Source organism: Martes martes (assembly GCF_963455335.1).
Source record: "Martes martes genome assembly, chromosome: 4".
Lineage (NCBI taxonomy): Eukaryota > Metazoa > Chordata > Mammalia > Carnivora > Mustelidae > Martes > Martes martes.
In genome coordinates this window covers 34,139,955-34,157,918 of record NC_137891.1, presented here as the reverse complement: position 1 = coordinate 34,157,918, position 17,964 = coordinate 34,139,955, and the positions used below count along the sequence as shown (strand labels likewise).

At 38.5% G+C, this 17,964-nt stretch overlaps 1 protein-coding gene across 2 annotated transcripts in view; it reads left to right on the top strand.

Moving 5' to 3' along the window:
- FZD6 (frizzled class receptor 6) overlaps positions 1 to 17,640 on the top strand; it is a 40,041-nt gene extending 22,401 nt beyond the window's left edge. For both annotated transcript variants that reach the window (XM_080802139.1, XM_080802138.1), the window contains exons 3-7: positions 8,003 to 8,199; positions 10,856 to 11,873; positions 13,010 to 13,158; positions 14,478 to 14,906; positions 16,131 to 17,640. In XM_080802139.1, coding sequence (XP_080658265.1) covers positions 8,003 to 8,199; positions 10,856 to 11,873; positions 13,010 to 13,158; positions 14,478 to 14,906; positions 16,131 to 16,299 — 1,962 coding nt within the window. In that variant the 3' untranslated portion in view covers positions 16,300 to 17,640. The remainder of the gene's footprint in view (positions 1 to 8,002; positions 8,200 to 10,855; positions 11,874 to 13,009; positions 13,159 to 14,477; positions 14,907 to 16,130) is intronic.
- Positions 17,641 to 17,964: the final 324 nt, after the last annotated feature.

Genomic DNA, 17,964 nt, shown 5'->3' with positions numbered 1-17,964 from the left:
TGCTTGATGAAGTTGCTGAGTTTCCTGTCTGTTTTCATTTTGCATAATTTTTTTTTCTCTCACCTGCCCAACTTGATTACTTTCCATTACTCTGTCCTCCAGGTCACTAATTCATCTTTTTGCTTCCTTTAGCTTGCTATCTGTTCTATCTACTGTATTTTTAATCAGGCTCCATGCCCAGCCAGAAGCCCAATGCGTGACTTGACTCATGGCCCCGAGCTGGAAACCTCAGCTGAAATCAAGAGTTGGTAACTGACTGAGTCACTCAGGCAACTCTCCCTCTAGTGTATTTTTTATTTCATTTATTGTGTTCTTCATCTTTCATTGGCTCTTTTTATCTTTTTTTTTTAAGAGTCTCACTAATGTCCTCAACTCTTTACTCAAGTCCAGTGAGTATCTTTATGATCATTACTTTAATTTTTCTATCAGACACATTACTTATCTCTGTTGTGCTTAGGTCTCTTGTTGTGGTTTTCTCCTCTTCTTTTATTTGGTACATAATCCTCTATCTCCTCATTTTAGCTAACTCTCTGTGTCTAAGTGTTAACGAAAGTTAGCTACATCTCTGCTCTTGAAAGTAATGGCCTTATGAATAAAAGGTCCTGTAGTGCCCTGCAGTGCAGTGTGCCCTGTTCCCCAGAATCTGGTGCTTCAGGGGTGTCACCTATGTGTATCACATGCGCCCTACTGCTGTGTGTTGGCCACTTTTGCCTTTAGTCCAGTCTTCTGCAATGGCTTTCTTTGCCTGTTGTGGGCAGTGCTTGGTCCCCATGTTGTTAGTGGGCCAGTCTGGGGCCACCTTGGGCTTGAGTTTAGTCAGACCAGGCATTTGCCTGAGATGCTATAGCACCAAACTGAAGGGTGGTTCCCTGTGTTGTCCCCTGAGAAACTATTATTGGTTGGTGGGCCTGCAATCTGACCAAGCTGTCTGCCCACAGCCTACTGCTGGGACTGTCCGACTGGGGTATGTGGTTAGCCTTTCCTCATCCAAGGGCAGGAGTCCCTTTGGAGTGGTGCTGGCCCGTGTCATAGCTGCTTGCACACTACCTGGCTTGTGGCTCCAGTTTGAATAGGCTCCAACCAACAGATGTTGGAAGGGGCAGGGCCCACAGTGTCCACAAGGTTTGTGCTGCCAGTGCAGGGTGTGGCTGGTGCAGCCACTGGTATGGGCCTGCAGTTTTCACAAGGCATGCTGGTCTTCAGTGGGACCCACCACCACTGGAGGATTGAGGCTTCACAAAGCCCAGGAGTTGGGAGCCAAGGTGTTGGCAAGGTATGCCAGTGTTCTAGAGAGGAGACCCTCAGTGCTGGGACTGAAGCAAGCTTAGCTAGAAGGGATGGATCCCCTAAGAGGGCAGGTGGTGGTATGAAGAAGTTAGGTAGTAAATGTCAGCTCTGGGCTCGTTCTGAAAGGTGGCCATGTGTTTGTGCTATGGTTGGGAAAGGGAAATGGTGCCCGCCAGCTCCTTTGTTCCTTGGTGAGTCTCCCAGGGATCTCTATCCCTTAGGGACACACTCTGAAATTAGTAAATAAACCCCCTGTATGCCCCAGGCTACTGTGTCTATGCTGTATCCCCACGGATTATTTGTAGTGCTGTCTTTTTAAGGGTGGGGACTCAGCTGGCTCTTCCAGAAATCATCCTGCAGATTGTTAAAATCTGAGACTTCAAGTTCCACTGATTATTGTGAGAATTCACAAAATTCAGCCCCTCTAGTTTTCAAAGCCAAATGTTATGGCACTTCATCTTCCCCATTCAGCCTCCCCTGTGTGATAGTCATTCTCTCCCCTCTCCACATCCATGGCTCCCTCCTTTCCAAGGACTGCCAGGGTTCATTTGGCTCTGACCACATCTCCATCCTTCCTAACCTCTTCAGTGTGGCCTCTTCTCTACCTTTAGTTGTGGAGTTGGTTTCACAAGTCTTTGGGTTGTTCTGTGTTTTTTTACACTGATATGAACATTACCTAGTTGTATCTGTGGGCCAAGGTGAGCTTTCCGCCATCTTACCAGATGCTCCACCTCAATTCCTTTTTTTTTTTTAAAGATTTTATTTATTTATTTGATAGACAGAGATCACAAGTAGTCAGAGAGGCAGGCAGAGAGAAAGGAGGAAGCAGGCTCCCTACTGAGCAGAGAGCCTGATGCGGGGCTTGATCCCAGGACCCTGAGACCATGACCTGAGCTGAAAGCAGAGGCTTTAAACCACTGAATCACCCAGGTACCCCTCAATTCCTTTTTATCTTTCAGAAATGTCTCAATGTTTATAGTTCATTGATAAGATCTTTTCCTAGTTTTTTGTAGAGTTACAGATTCTCTTTTTTATCCTTAGACCTTTTTTCCCATTTCAATGGCATTTGGAGAAGAAGAGGATGATAATATGAAGTTTAGTGCATTCCTCTTGAATCAGAATTTTCATCTTCTCTTACTCTATGTATTCTCTTTGGGAAATTTGATTCACATATTTCAGTTACCATTTTTATAATGATGGCTTCCAAGTCCATGTCCTTTACCTAAAGTCTCTCACTTGCAGAGCCCTATTTATTTAACTGTCTGCTAGTAGATATCCACACTCACATGTTCTATGGGCACTTCAAACTGCCCATCAACAGGTGAGTCGATAAACAAATTATGGTGTAACCACACGATGGAATACTACTTAGCAATTAAAAAGAAGGAACTGTTGAGGCATGGAACAACATGGATGAGTTTCAAAATAATGATGCCAAGTGAAAGAAGCCAGACAAAAAGGAATATACACTGTATGATTTCATTTATGTAAAACCTAGAAAATACCACTCTGTAATGACAGAAAGCATATCAGTGATTGCCAGGGGAGGTTTTTTGGCTTGTGGTAAGGAGTGACAGGGGAGATAGGAGGGAGGGATTACAAAGAGGCAAGAGAATACTTTTCGTGGTAATGGATATTTTTATTTCCTTGATTCTGGTAATGGTTTCAAAACCCATCAGTTTACACTTTATACATGTCCAGTTTATTGTATGCCAATTACACCTAAATAAAGCTGGAAGAAAACCCTCACTACTAAAGGCTTTTAACAGAAAAACGGCAGTTCCTGCCCACTCTTCTCTATCCCCATCCCTATCCTCCTCCCCAAAGACAGACACTTCGAACTCTTTCAGGGCTCTTCCGATACACAAGCCATGTTCTGATATGCTTAGTCTGTTGCTTATTGATTCGTCCATTTAGAACTTCTGGCAGTCTCTGTTTATTCTTTCCTATTATGGTAGTTGATAATTGATTTGTCTTTCTCTACCATTTTTACTTCTCTTCCCAGTGTTCTAACATAATTCTTGGTTAAATCAATAACTAGTGCTAGCATCACTAGGAACATTAAATATTATACATTACTGAGTCAAGTAGTTTGCTTTGATTGATATATTTCTTTAATACCTTCCCTCTTGGTTAATACAATAACTGCATTTTCCCTTATTTGCTTGTTTTTTATGTACCTATAGCTAATTTTTTTTCTTGATGTCCCAATAGACTTTTAGACATCTAACAGCAATTTTTCCAGATGCTTAAAATACCATAAAATCTTTCAGCTCCAGTCCCCCATTCCCACTCCCACTCCCTTGAGACATTCCTCAGCTTCTGTCCTCGTATATATCCCTTGATTGCTTTCTGGACTAGATACATAGTGGTAAGGACTACAAAGAAACACAAAGCAGAATAATGGTACAGAGAATGGAAAGTCAATTTTTTACATAGGGTGGGCAGGGAATGCTTCTCTGAAGTGACAGTTATGCAGAGACCCAAATGAATGAGGACACAAGCCATGTGACTATGTGGAGGAATAGTGTTCTAGGTAAAGGGAACAGCAAATACAAAGATTCTGAAGCAGAAATACACATGGAATTATGAGAAGCAAAATCCCAATTTAGTGGCATTGGAATGAATAAGAGAAAGCATGGTAGGAAATGAGGAAAAGGGTGGTAGGAAAATGACCAGGGGCCAGGAAATTTAAGGCCTCATAGGACTTGATAAGATCTCTAGAATTTATTCTAATGGAGTCTTTTTAACAAGGACAAGCTTACATTTTAAAGAATCACATTGGTTGGAAGGTGGACTGAATGGAAATGGACTGTCAGATTTGCAAGAATGTTAAGTACTGAGACCATTAGGAAGCTATTTCAATAGTCTAGGTGAAAGATTTAGTGGCTTAGACATAGTATAACTTAGTAGTAGTGAGAAATGGTCAGATTTGAAATATATCTTACAGGGGAACCAATAGGATTTGCTGCTGGATCAGATATGGGGTGAGAGAAAGAGAGGAGTAGAAGATGAATCTTTGGATTCTTGGTCAGAGCAACTTGGTGAATGGTGGCACCACCTGAGATGGGGAAGACTGAGGGATTGTTTGGGAGATAGGATGCTGTGGGATTCAGTTGTGTTTTGAACATACTGGGTTTGAGACGCATGTTGACAGCTTATTGGAATTCTCCAGGGGCAGGTGGTCATCAAGTAGAGGGTTCACAGGAGAGATGGGGCCGGAGATAACTTTAGGAATCTTCGTGTACAGTTGGTATTTAATACCATCATTCTGGATGAGTTTCTCCTGGGAGTGAGTATAGATAAGGTAGAAATCTGAGGATGGAACTCTCGAGTACTCCAGTATGTAGAATTGGGAAGTAGAAGAGAATCAAAAAAAGAACAGCAATGAGATAGGTAGAAATCCAGGAGAATTCATATTCTAGAAGCCAATTGAAAAAAATGTTTCATGAGGAGGGCAGGATCCACTGTGTAAAATATTATTAAGAATTTAGTATGATGAGGACTTAGAACTGACTTATTGGATTTGACAATGTGGAGTTTATTGGTGGCTCTGACAAGCAGTTTCACTGAAGTATGAGGATGATTGAAGGAAGGCTCAAGAGGGAATGGGAAGAGCAGAATTAAAGAAAGTAAAGACAGGGGCACCTGGGTGGCTCAGTGGGTTAAGGACTCTGTCTTCAGCTCAGGTCATGATCTCAGGGTCCTGGGATTCAGCCCCGCATGGGGCTCTCTGCTCAGCGGGGAGCCTTCTTCCCTTTCTCTCTCTGCCTGCCTCTCTGCTTATTTGTGATCTCTCTCTGTCAAATAAATAAAATCTTAAAAAAAAAAAAAAAAGTAAAGACAACTGTTTTGAGGAGTTTTTCTCTAAAGCGGAGCAGAAAAATGAAATAATGGCTGGATGGGGATTGGGATGTAAAGTCAAGGAAAGATATTATTGTTTTGTTTTGTTTTGTTTATGGTGGGAGATAATAGAACAAGTTTGTCTGATGGGATAATCACTGTAGCATAGGGTTTGGAATTGGGAGGTTGGAAGAGAGGAGAATATGAGAGAGATCTCTGTAAAATAAAATTGACTGGAGGCACCTGGGTGGCATAGTTGGTTAAGCATCCAATTCTGGATTTCAGCTCAGGTCATGATCCCAGAGCCATGAGATTGAGCCCCACATTTGGCTCCGTGCTCAGCATGGAGTCTGCTTAAGACTCTCTCTCCCTCTGCCTTTCCCCCTCCTCACACTCTCTCGAAAAAATAAATAAATCTTAGAAAAGAAAGGAAAATTGACTGAAGTTTAAGCCCAGAAATGTTTTAGTAACAAGATTGCAGTGTGATACCACGTTTTCAGTTTGTAAACTAGTACCTTTCTGTTCTGAAAAATGCTCTTATATTCTTTATTTATCACCCAAACCCCATTTTCCCTCTAATTTCTGGAACTCCTTTAGTCATGTGTTGGACACTTGGACTGATCCTCTGATTGGGAGGATTTTCTCTCTAACTGTCCATCTCTTCCCTCAGCTTTATCTTCTAATCCGTCTATAGAGTGGTTGTTTTTTTTTTTTTTTAATTTGAGCCATCTTACTATTTCAATTTTCCATAGCACCTATCCCTTTTAAATGAATGCAATTTAAGATATTAAGGTTTTTATTTGTTCTGTGATTTGTTTTCTTTTGTTCCCTGCGTAATCTCTTTCCTCCAAATATTCAATTATCTGCTTGCTCGTTTTGGTCTCTCATCCTACTAAATTCTTAATAACATTTTACACAGTGGATCGTGCCCTCCTCATGAAACACTTTTTCTCTCTTTGATGTGGGAGGCTTTCTTCAAATGTCTGATGATCCTTGGCTGCCCATTTTTATTTGTGTGGGGCACTAAAAAGCTCCGTGTCCAAGAATGGGGCTTGTTACTGGTGGGCTTCATAGTAGGGTTAGCTCAAGGTCAACTGTCTTTTCACTGTCAGTGTGTAGAGCTCTTCAACACTGTTGAGTTTTTTCAAAGAATGGGGATGGTAGGTATAGGCCTGAACAGGAGAGAAACAGGAAGATGAAGGCTTCATATTTCTGCAGGTAGACTGTTATAGCCCCCCTCTTTTCATTTTGTGCATTATCTCTGCCCTGTGCTTGATGCCCCAAGTGCAGAACATTCCAGCTCCGTTTCTCCCAGAAACAATGCTGGTAGAATGCAGTAGTCGTCTGGACTGGAGTAGGGGTGAGGATAGACTTTTGTGCTACTTAGTACCTCAACGAACTGAGACTCTTGGATTATTTAGAGCACATGAGCTCATTGTCATCTGAATTCCTCCACTCCTGCTTCAGGGTACACCTCATGTCCCATTAAGTCACTTACCACTCCTCTAATGCCTCTCCATCTTGGAAAGGCTGGGGCTTTCTTTTTTGTTGTTTTTATCATTGGAAAAGTCATATATGCTAATGTAGTCTCTTCTGTTCACTTATAATTGGTTAGTGGCTTTTTTTTTCTTTATTATAAGAGGAAAGGGGGTAACATATGTGGTTAACGTGCCAGGTTTATCCAGTACCCATGTGTATTTTCTGAAGTATAATCATCACAATAATGTTTATTGAGTGCCTACTACATGCCAGACACTGTTTGAAGAGCTTTACGTTTATTAACTCCATACTCATAACAATTTTATGCAACAGGTACTATTATCATTGCCATTTTACAGATGAAGAAACTATGGCACAGAAAAGTTAACTTGACAAAGTTACACAGCCAGGAAGTGGGGGACTAACATTCCCGCTCAGCTGTCAGACTCTAGAGATACTTCCTGCTTTTAAAACTCTCCAGTAGTATTCATTCCTTGATTTCCAAAATCCAGACAATTTAGCATGCCATTCCTGTTCTCCAGGATCAGGCCCAGCATACCTCGCCAGTCTCAACTCTCTCTACTCTGCCCTTAACACCACCTCTTTGACCTTATATTCAAGCCATGCAAAGATTGCCCTGCATGGATAAGGTTTTAGTGATCCTCATGCCTTTTTCATGCTGTTCCTCTGCCTCAGACATTCCTTCATTCTCTAGAATGCTCAGTATAATGTTAGGGTATTCCATTATATACTTATAAATGGAATATTTGCATAATTTATTTTACCTAGCAATCAACTCGTGCTTTTGGTTTGATTTAGCATGTCTTCTTTAAAAATGTGTAATTGAATAAAATAATAATATTCTATTACACATGAAGGGTTCATAAATCTAACAGACTAACTGAAATTATCTCCTTAAAATTTGATTGTATTGAGGGGCACCTGGCTGGCTCAGTCAGTAGAGCAAATTACTCTTGATTTCAGGGTCATGAGTTGAAACCCCATGGTGGGCATAGAGATTAGTTTAAAAATAACAAATTAGGGGCACCTGGGTGGCCCAGTGGGTTAAAGCCTCTGCCTTCAGCTCAGGTCATGATCCCAGGATCCTGGGATCGAGCCCCACATTGGGCCCTCTGCTTAGCAGGGAGCCTGCTTCTTCCTCTCTCTCTGCCTGCTTCTCTTCCTACTTGTGATCTCTGTCTGTCAAATAAATAAATAAAATCTTTAAAAAATAATAATAAATTAATAAAAGTAAAAAAAATTTTGACTGTATTGACAGTGAGATATTCTTTTAGAGTATAAGTGAGAAGGTATATACTTTAAATAGTAAATAAGTTCCATTCATTTGTTATTAAAATGTTTTCTAACCTTATCCTGCTGTTTTTCTTAATAGCCTTTTCTTCCTCTTGCAAATTTGGAATGTTCACCAAACATCGAAACTTTCCTTTGCAAAGCTTTTGTACCAGCCTGCACGGAACAAATTAATGTGGTTCCACCTTGTCGTAACTTTTGTGAGAAAGTATATTCTGATTGCAAAAAATTAATTGATACTTTTGGTATGCGATGGCCTGAGGAACTTGAATGTGACAGGTAAATTATGTTTTCAACTGAAAGCTACCAGTGACCTTTTAATGTTGGTATTAGCTTTCCAGAATGTTTGTGACGGGCTTTCATTATTTAATTCAACAAATGTTTATTGCACACTTAACATTTGCCAGCCACTGTGGTGATAGTGTTTTGGACACAATGGTGAGCAAAAACAGATTTACAGTGGGAATTTACCGTGGGGTGGGAGGAACAGATAGTAACAAAATAATTATAATAATAAATGTAAAATTAAAACCATGCTAGAGACAACAAAGGAGAAGTACATAGTTCTCTGAGAAGATGTAAGTGTGCCTTTGACCCAAACTGGGGGGAAATGAACTTAATATCAATTCACTGCCCTTTTGCACATTGACCTTGACTCATTACTTTTGTCTCCTATTCGCTAGACATTGGGGGATTGTAATTTGAAACAGTCTACTGATATAATGAGACTTCACATGATAAAGCTGGGAAGAAGCTGTATCTATCTTTTTGTGTCTTTATCTGTAGGCTAGAGTATAGAAGGTTTGTGGAAGTCAAATACTTCTGGTGGATAATTGTTTCCAGGAACAATTGATCACATATAATAAAGTTGAGGATACCCATACCTTATATTCTAGGCAATACCCTTCTATAGGAGCTTTTACACAAATAAGGAATCACACATGAGGATACTGATTGCCACATTATTCCTAAATTTTTTTTAAAAAAGGGGAAATGTGAAACTCCATTGTAGAAGAATGACTAGTAAATTGTGATGTACTTATATACTAGAATACTGTGATACAGTAGATAAAATTAATGTAGTTGATCCACATCTGTACACACGGATAAATCTAAAAATTATTGTGTTAAGTAAAAAAAAGGATGCTACGGGATAATATATAGTATGATGTCATTTATATAAAATTCAAAACCTGTAAAACAATATTATATAACAGTATGGTTATAAAGATCACATAGTAAAAATTTTTTCAAATGCATAAGGAGAATAAAAACTGAATTTGTGGTAATGAGTATTTCTGGGGAGAGAGAAAAGAGAATAGGACCAGAAAGGGGTCCCAACTGATCTTTACTGTTATATTGTTTTATTTTAAAACTGACATAATATTAAGTTTTTTAAAATAGTGGTAGATACACAGTGTTCTTTTTATAGGCATAAATTTTATTATTTGCTACTCTTATCTATATCTAAAACATATTTTAAATGTTTCTTGTTGGGGTGCTTGGCTGGCTCAGTTAGTGGATCATGAGATCTTGATCTTGGGGTTATAAGTTCAGGTCCCACATTGGATGTGTAGAGATTACTTAAAAATAAAATCTTATAAATAAATAAATAAGTAGTTTTCTTCTTAGAAACTCTAATTTATTTTTACTTTTTGAAAGAGTTTATTTATTTGAGAAAGAGAGTACAAGTGGGAGGGATAGAGGAAGAGGCAGAGGGACAAGCAGACTACCACATGAGCAGAGAGCCCAATGTGGGGCTCAGTCCCAGGACCCCAAGATCATGACCTGAGCCAAAATCAAACATTTAACCAACTGAGCCACCCAGGTGCCCCAAAACTCCCACTAATTTTTAAATCATGTAGATCCTCCAAATTAATACTGGTGTATAGAAACTCAACTGAGTAATAAAATTTTTCACAAAATAGAAAATGTATCTGTGTATATCACTCCAGTCTACCATAAACAAGGGAGGCAAGGAGTACAGACTTCCAGTTACAAAATAAACGTGTCATTGGGATATAATGTACAGCATGGGGAATATAGCCAGTAACATTGTATTAATTTTGTGACAGATGGTGATTAGATTTACTATGGTGACCTTTTCCCAACGTATATAAATGTCAAATCACTATGTTGTGCACCTAAAACTCATATAATATTGTATGTCAACTCTACCTCAATTAAAAAGACCCAGTCAAACTGAAACAGAATAGTGATTAAATAAGCTGGTCCCCAGTCTACTTCTTGGTGATCTTCTTGCCTTTAAGAATGTAGAGATCACCTGAACTCAATCCAGGGAGGGGAAGGGGAAGGGTCTCATTTCAGCCAATTTTAACTGTCAAAACCTTGTCATATGGTTGAGCTACTTTGCTTGTGGGCATTAGAATACAAGTGAACTTCCCCAAGACTTACATTTCTAATGCTGTAAACAGACAAGCCAACACTTTTTGTCTGGAGACTACTAATTAAGAAAAATTCTTGTTCTTTTTTTTTTTTTTTTTTTAGGATAAATTCTTTCTTAAATATTTAGTCTTGGAAGCAGAAATTATTTAAAAATTATTAATTGGGGCACCTGGCTGGCTCAGGCAGTGGAGCATGGAACTCTTGCTCTCCGGATCCTGAGTTCAAGCCCCACCTAGGGTGTAAAGTTTACTTAAAAAATTTACAAAATAAAAATTATTAATTGATCATTTTCTGAGTAAGGAAATGTTCATATTCACTTGCCTTGTATTAAGTATATGTTAGTGTATTGGGGCCTCACTAACAACACCTAGTGTTCAGTTAATTTCAAAGCTCTAACCTTTAATCTATCCAGGTTGTATGTCTTCCCATCAATTATGAATGCATAATGTAATACTTTATAGCTGGAAAGCATAGCATTAAAACAGTGAATCAGTAAAAATGTTGCCTTCAATTTTTATAATCTCTACAGATTGCAATACTGTGATGAGACCGTTCCTGTAACTTTTGATCCGCACACACAGTTTCTTGGTCCTCAGAAGAAAACAGAGGAAGTTCAAAGAGACATTGGATTTTGGTGTCCCAGGCATCTGAAGACTTCTGGGGGACAAGGCTATAAGTTTCTGGGAATTGACCAGTGCGCACCTCCATGCCCTAACATGTATTTTAAAAGTGATGAGCTAGAGTTCGCAAAAAGTTTTATCGGGATAGTTTCAATATTTTGTCTCTGTGCAACTCTGTTCACATTCCTTACTTTCTTAATTGATGTTAAAAGATTCAGATACCCAGAAAGACCAATTATATATTACTCTGTCTGCTACAGCATCGTGTCCCTGATGTACTTCATCGGATTCTTGTTAGGCGACCGCACAGCCTGCAACAAGGCAGATGAGAAGCTAGAACTCGGGGACACGGTAGTTCTGGGCTCTCAGAATAAGGCTTGCACTGTTCTGTTTATGTTTTTGTATTTTTTCACAATGGCCGGCACGGTGTGGTGGGTGATTCTTACCATTACGTGGTTCCTAGCGGCAGGACGAAAATGGAGTTGTGAAGCCATTGAACAAAAAGCGGTGTGGTTTCATGCCGTGGCGTGGGGGATACCGGGTTTTCTGACTGTTATGCTTCTTGCTATGAACAAAGTTGAAGGAGACAACATTAGTGGCGTTTGCTTCGTCGGCCTTTATGACCTGGATGCTTCTCGCTACTTTGTGCTCCTGCCACTATGCCTTTGTGTGTTTGTCGGGCTGTCTCTTCTCCTAGCTGGCATTATTTCCTTAAATCACGTTCGGCAAGTTATACAACACGATGGCCGGAACCAGGAGAAACTAAAGAAATTTATGATTCGAATTGGAGTCTTCAGTGGCCTGTATCTTGTGCCCCTCGTGACACTTCTGGGGTGTTATGTCTATGAGCAAGTGAACAGGATCACCTGGGAGATAACTTGGGTCTCTGACCACTGTCGTCAGTACCACATCCCGTGTCCTTACCAGGTAAAGAGCATTTGTATTAGTTTGCTATCCTTTTTAAAGATTTTATTTACTTGTGAGAGAGAGAGAGAGAGAGAGATTACATGAGCCTGTGGGGATGGGCAGATGGAGAGGGAGAAGCAGACTGAGCAGAGAACCCAACATGGGGCTCAATCCCAGAACCCTGAGATCATCACCTGAGCTCAAGGCAAATGCTTAACCAACTGAGCCACCCAGGGACCCCTGTATTAGTTCATTATTTAACTTTAACACAGAGGACATTCCCTGGACGTAACACTTGAAATAGTCATGAACATGACATTAGATTTTCCAGTAGATTATCCAGTAGATAGAGGGAAATATTGCTTGGGCATCAGCTGAAGCTGAGGTCAGGCCTCAAGAGTTCTTGCCTCAAGTTTAGACTTTGGTTACAATAGTTAAAGTGCCTCCTTTAACTATTCTTTTAATAAAAATTAAATTTGGTTGCAGAGGCAAATAAATAATAATGAGGAACAGAAACACAAGAGGAGGTCTGTCAACTTCTGCTAAAGTGGGAGTTGTTTTTAATTCTTCAGTTAGTGGAGGGGAACCTTATTTGGGTTTATTTAATTTGATCGTATCAACTTATAATTTTTTGTTTCATATATGCTTATAAAAACAGAACTTATTTTACTATATGGAATTGATACTTATGTCACCCTGACCAACCAAATTTTTTAAAACATAAACAACAATGTATAAAGACTCTAAAATACTATGTTGTTCCAATGAATTTAAATGTAATTTTTTGGTAGATTTTAGTAGAAGGCAAATAGATGAATACACAAAGCCAGATATTTTGGCAATTATAAGAGGCTGCTATACTTATAAGGAAAAGATGCTGGGAAATCAAGTCAAGATTTAGGATATTCTTCCTAAATATATTTAAGTGTTTTCCTTTCCTAGCTATATATTTTGATACACAGATAAGTTCTTCATTCGGAACTTTAGTAAAGAATATACTTAAAGCAGCACTGTTCATTATATTGTGCTATGTCAAACATTTTATAATACAACAGACTGAAGATTTATACTTTCTGTTCAAGTTTTACATTGACTATATAGACTTCTTTCCACTTAAAATGTATCACTGAAATTTTTATTATTCATTTTTTTTGTAGGCAAAAACAGAAACTCGACCAGAATTGGCTTTATTTATGATAAAATATCTGATGACATTAATTGTTGGCATCTCTGCTGTCTTCTGGGTTGGAAGCAAAAAGACATGCACGGAATGGGCTGGGTTTTTTAAACGAAATCGTAAGAGAGAGTAAGAAGCTACTGAATTATCCGATGTTGTTTTAAATTAAATAGAACAAATACCAAGGAACTATCCAAGTCATTATTGTGCCAGAGTTTCATTATGTCAACTGCTGTGTCAAATTTGGAAATCTTTTTCCTGGAGAAATATACTTTATTCTGTTTGGCATTCATTAAAACAGTCTTTGACCTATACTATTCTATTGAAATATGAAAGAAAGATTTGTCAAGTGTGCATTTTCTTTACACAGCTTTATTTAATATTATTACTGCTATCGCTGTATTCATTAGTTTGGGTGCAGCATTTTAAATTTTAATTATTTTATCAGTGATAAAAGATTAAATGGGATCAAATATATGTAAGGAAAATTATAGAGTATGATTCAAATATATTGTATGATTGTTTACTACCTTTAAGTTTTATTACACATAGTGCTGCTTGAAATGTCACTTATTTGCCTTAAGATGGTAAAATTTTAAACTTATGTAGTATTTCATAACAATATAGTAGATTTATAAGTGAATAGTTCATTTTGGTTAATTATATACATTTTATGCTCTATACAGCCGACAGTGTAGTATAGGTTTTCAAACTTTTCCCCATTGGTTTGATTAATAAACTTTTTTGTGGTAAAAGTTCAGAACTATAGATCTTTTCTAAGTTTTTGAAGTCTGAAGAATTGCATTGTTTTTTTAAGATTTTATTTATTTGACAGAGAGAGGGAGAGAGCACACAAGCAGAGGGAGAGGCAAAGGGAGACGCAGGTTCCCCACTGAGCAGAGAGCCTGACTGAAGAATTGCATTTAACTGGACTTTAATTTTTTTGCAATTATTACATATCTGTTCCATATTTATATACATCACAGTTCAGTATAATTTGCTAACTTTAATGTTAGAAAGCAAACAATTAAATTTAACAACAACCATTATGTCCTTTCTTTTCTGGTTTACTTTTATATTTGATGTATTTACATGCGATAAACAGATTGCCCCCTCCTGTACGCTGCTTTGAGTTTCCTTGTCCTCCTCCTTTGGTTTAGCCTCTCTAGTTTCTTACCGATCTACTTACGCTGACAAAGGCAGCTAACAGTGTATGCAAAAAAGATTTCACTTCATGGCAATCTACTTATAGCTCATAGTATCTGTAATCCCAGATTTCATAACTGTAAGTCATTTAGAACTTTTAACCTGATCAACTAAAGATTTTTGTATAAGATATATGATATGCTTTTTGGCTTCTTTTTCTTTTTTTTTTCCCCCCGGCTTTTTGGCTTCTCGATAGCACTTAACATTTACCAAGTAAGCCCTCTCCTTGGTTTCTCTTACAGTCCAATCAGTGAAAGTCGAAGAGTTCTACAGGAGTCATGTGAGTTCTTCTTAAAGCACAATTCGAAAGTCAAACACAAAAAGAAGCACTACAAGCCCAGTTCCCATAAACTGAAGGTCATTTCCAAGTCCATGGGAACCAGCACAGGCGCTACCGCCAATCACGGCACTTCCTCGGTGGCAATCACTAACCACGATTACTTAGGACAAGAAACTTTGACAGAAATACCAACCTCCCCAGAAACATCAGTGAGAGAGGTGAGAGCAGACGGAGCGAGCACCCCCGGATCCAGAGAACACGACTGTGGGGAGCCGGCCTCCCCAGCGGCATCCAGCTCCAAACTCTGTGGGGAACAGGCCGACAGGAAGAGCCGGGCAGGCAACGGGACTGATAAGATCAGCGTATCTGAAAGTACACGGAGTGAAGGAAGGTGAGCTCAGATTTTGTTCTGTTAAATCGGGACTGCTTTGAATATTGCATTATGCATTTTTTATTAAAGCATAGCACATCTGGAAAGAAAATGTGCTAGGAGATTACGTGTCTCCATACATTTAATCCAAGGAAGTTTGGGTATAAGAAGTTTGGGCCCAGCCTGTAAATATGCTATTTGGTAGTTCAGTTCTTAGCTTGGAAAAGAGTCTTCATGAATGTTGTTCACGTAGGAGTGTGATGTTCGTTTCTGTGGCCGTTGTTAAGTGTTGCGTGTGTATTTGGTAAATGTTTAGGAGCCTTTTGAGATACAGGCTATTAAGTTGTAATTGCTACTGTATCATAGTACTAAAAGGTATTTGTCATTTTATATGAAGATGATTATGTTTTTTACTTTCTGAACATGAAAGGATATTGACATTATCTTTAATGAATTTTTCCAAATGGTCATAGGTGATCCAAACGCAGGTAAACATCGAATTAACCAGAATGCCGACAGCTAAGTACTTTTAGGTCTCAAGGTTGTCTCGCCTCCCTCCTCCCAAACTAAATCAGATGCACCTTCTTTGTATTCCCATAACAGCTTTTGCTGTTTCTAATTAGATATGTGCCTTTAAAATGGGATCGGGAGGGAGACAAACTATAAGAGACTCTTAATCTCACAGAACAAATTGAGGGTTGCTGGGGGTAGGAGGGTGGGGAGAGGGTGGTGGGGTTATGGACATTGGGGAGGGTATGTGCTATGTTGAGTGCTATGAAGTGTGTAAACCTGGCGATTCACAGACCTGTACCCCTGGGGCTAATAATACATTATATGTTAATCAAAAAATTTAATTAAAAAAAAAACCTCCACTAGATTTGTAAACCCTCAAAGGCAGAGCTGAGGTCAGATTCATCATTGTGTTGGAATTAAAATGTCTCATCCTTGGTGGAAAATGAATAAAATATTTGCTAAAGCAAGGGCCGGAATTCTGTCTTATTAACTGTATTCCCCACGCTACAGTGTGCTCAGCCCACGCATGGGTGGTGCTTAATGCAATTTCTGAAGTTAGCAAAAACTGTATTTGAAAATAAAGTATTTGTACTTTGAGGTGTCAGGGTACACATATAGAGTTTTAGTTAATTATGCAAAAAGCTCATGAAAAGTGGATGGCAGCTGTAAGGACATTTGGCATCACATCTGTGCTTTGGTCTGTAATATGTCACCTTTCGTCTTTTTACCTAGGCTCTCTCCCAAAAGTGACGTCCCTGAGCCTGGCCCAGTGCAGAACAGCAGCTCACAGGCCCCAGGTTCCTCGGAGCCGGGCAGCCCAAGAGGCTCTGCACCCCTGCTCGTTCACTCGGCTTCCGGGGGCAGGAAAGAGCAGGGCCTTGGCAGTCACTCGGATACGTGAGGGGCAGGGTTGCCTGCCCGCTGAGAAGTGAGTTCATACTACACTGGCGGGGACAGCGTGCTATCTTAGCGACATTACTGTCCCGTTCTTTTGCACTGAGAGCTACACCGTTGCTTGTTACACTGGAAACGATAGATTCCAAGTATAATAGGATTCATTTCGCACAGAGGTTCGTGATGACAGTATACCCAGGAAGCAGAAATGTGCAGGTTAATAATATTTTTTTAAGTTGTGTGGGAGGAGGGAGTGAGAGGAATCTTCCTTTTCTATTTATGAAGATTCTACTCTTGTTAAAAGTATTTTATAATGTACTATATGCTCTTTCACTTTTATGGTCTAAAATCAAGATATTACTTTGCTAAAGTATTTAAAACTTATCTTTGTGTCTTTTTTTTATACATTTGAAAATAAGTTTCTATGTATTTGAACTTTTTTTTTAGGAATCCTGGAAAAGCTATTCAAATATTTTTGTCATGTTATTCTGATATTTTAGCACTACTTTGGTAGCTTTTACACTGAGTTTCTAAGAAAATTGGAAAATAATACTTTTATAGTATGAAAAATACTTGACACATCAGAAGGTTTTATAATGGGAATTCACCTTTAAAAACCCACTTATTCTTATCATCTTCCCTGTGTGAATTTTATAAAGTCTTATTGTTTTAGAAATTTCATACATCTATTATGCCACTAAAATGAGGTGCTTAATGTCCAGTGTTGATTGTATTATGCTGCTCTCTGATCCTTCTACATTTTTAAATGATATGTCCTGAAGGATTAGATGAAACGTTATTACTCTTTTAGAAATTAAGCCAAGTGCAATTGATTTCCTTTTAAAAAAAAAAGTTTTATGACCACTCAAGATTGTATTTTTATGACCATTTATAATTGCTTGTACTTTTTTTAGTTGCTTGTACTTTTAACTTTTTTTAACATTTAGAATACTAAAGCTTGTACAGTATCTTCATCAGACATTATGTAGAATTCATTCCTGTACCGAAATGGGATTTTGCTAAACATTTAAAAGTGTGCTTAAAAAAAATGTGTTAGCACTATTAGTGTCAATCAAATGGGGGGAAAATGTAGTCCTGATAAAATGTACTTTATATAACATACTTTAAAATATTGAAGAATTTTCTTAATTTTATTTCCAATTAAGTGTTCTACCTTGAACAACATTTCCTGATGCTTTTGGTTTTTTCCTCTATTTAGCATTCTATTAAGCATAAAAAGATTATCATGTACTGTATGGAAAATGTAAATATTAACTTTTCCACATTTTTTAACTTTGCATACAAATTATATGACCTTTCCAGTAATAAAGTTTTCTCTGTGTAAGAGATTGTGGAGTATTGTGTTTATTTTTAGTGGTCCTGACCCAGGAAGTGGTAGAATTTTTCAGATCAGTGGCTCTATGACTAATTAGCCAAAAGCTTTAAACTGGAAAAGGAGAAGTTGGGACTCTAATTTTTCATTTGTTACAGTTTTTCCCAGAGTATACATGATATAGCCGCATTTATCATACTTTTTAAAGCCAGTGGGAGACCTGAAGGATGGGGTAAAGCAGTGGGAAATAAAACAGTACTAAATTAAAACATTAAAAAAAAAATAGGATAGTGAGGAATTGCCAGGCTAAAACCTGGGAGAAGAAAGAAATTCACCCTG